Raw genomic sequence first — 1701 nt, forward strand, 5'->3', positions numbered from 1 at the left:
GCAATGTGTGCATGTAAACTTGTTGATATGAATGAAGATTAAAGAAATAAAATACAGAGAATCAATTTTCATAATACCTTAAAAAAATAAGTTAATGTGATAATTCTGTTTATTTATCATATAAAATTTATATTAAAAAACTAAAGTTTTGAAGAGAAATAAAAGCAATATAAAGTTTTATTTAATTTACGCCAATTTAATATTACAAACTAATTGTTAATGCTTTGATTAAAAAAATGCGATATATTTGTGTTTATTCATTCATAACTTGTTAAACAGGAGTTGGGAGTGCTCTTGGAGCCTTAGTACTTGTTTTTGGTACATGGAGACTATACAAATTCATAAAGAAAAGAAATTAAACAGAAGAAAATATTTTTCAAACGAAATGGTGGCCTTTTGTTGGAACAGCAAATACACTCGAGTGAAAACAATGTCGAGCAAACCAAGTTGTTCGATGCAAAAGAGTTAGAGAAGGCAACAAAAAATTTTAGTATAGACAGAGTTCTTGGACAAGGAGGTCAAGGCACTGTGTACAAAGGAATGTTGGAAGACGGAAAGATTGTTGCGATAAAGAAGTCTAAAATAATTGATGAAGCCAAACTCTCAGAATTCATTAATGAGGTTGTTATTCTTACGCAAATCAATCATAGAAATGTTGTCAAGCTATTGGGATGTTGTTTGGAGACAGATGTTCCACTTTTAGTTTATGAATTTATCCCAAACGGAACACTTTCTGAGTATATTCATGAGAGAAATGCAGAGTTTCCTTTTACATGGAGCATGCGATTACAAATTGCAACTGAAGTTGCAGGAGCTCTTTCATACTTACATTCAGCAGCTTCTTTTCCAATTTATCATCGGGATGTTAAGTCTACAAACATACTCCTTGATGAAAAATTGAGAGCTAAAGTTGCAGACTTTGGTACATCAAGAACTATTTCCTTAGAGCAAACACACTTGACTACTGTAGTTTATGGCACATTTGGTTATCTAGATCCAGAATATTTTCAAACAAGCCAATTTACAGATAAGAGTGATGTTTATAGTTTTGGAGTGATTCTTGTTGAGCTCTTGACTGGACAAAAAGCAATATCTGCAACAAGATCAGAGGAAGGAATAAGTTTGGCAACATATTTTATAATGACAATGGAGGAAAATAACAGTAGTCTGTTCAACATTCTTGATAGTCAAGTTCTCAAAGAAGCGCCAAAAGAAGAGATCATAGTTGTTGCTGATCTTGCACAGAGATGCTTACATTTGAGCGGAAGGAATCGACCTACCATGAAAGAAGTAGCAAAGGAGCTAGAGAGGATACAAGTCATTGATAATAAAGATTCAAAGGGTAGTCAACATAATTATAAAGAGTTAGCGTATGCACAACCTGAAGTTATAGACTACTCTTGGAATGCTTCCGCGTCATCAACTTTTTATAATAATGCTTCTAGCTCCTCGTTGCATCAAGAATTACCATTATTATAAGGTATCCTTTTTGTAATACTTTTCACCTATATTTTCTTTTTCAAATTTGGATAGTTATAAAAACAATAATATATATTTGACTGTTGAATTATAATTTGGAATACTTTATAGGTTATTGTAGTTTATATGTATTGTTTAATTAGTATCCATTTTAATTTATTCCCACATTGATTATAAAGCCAATTGTTATCTATTGTGACAAAAAAAATACTTGGGGAAGAT

General features: G+C 31.6%; 1 protein-coding gene across 1 annotated transcript; it reads left to right on the top strand.

Annotated features, from left to right (window-relative positions):
- Nucleotides 1-354: 354 nt before the first annotated feature.
- LOC133786239 (wall-associated receptor kinase-like 1) lies at nt 355-1479 on the top strand. Its single transcript, XM_062225440.1, has one exon. The coding sequence runs from the start codon at nt 541-543 to the stop codon at nt 1477-1479; it is 939 nt and encodes a 312-aa protein (XP_062081424.1). The 5' UTR covers nt 355-540.
- The last annotated feature ends 222 nt before the right edge of the window (nt 1480-1701 follow it).

This window comes from Humulus lupulus, chromosome 6 (genome assembly GCF_963169125.1).
Source record: "Humulus lupulus chromosome 6, drHumLupu1.1, whole genome shotgun sequence".
Taxonomy (NCBI): Eukaryota; Viridiplantae; Streptophyta; class Magnoliopsida; order Rosales; family Cannabaceae; genus Humulus; species Humulus lupulus.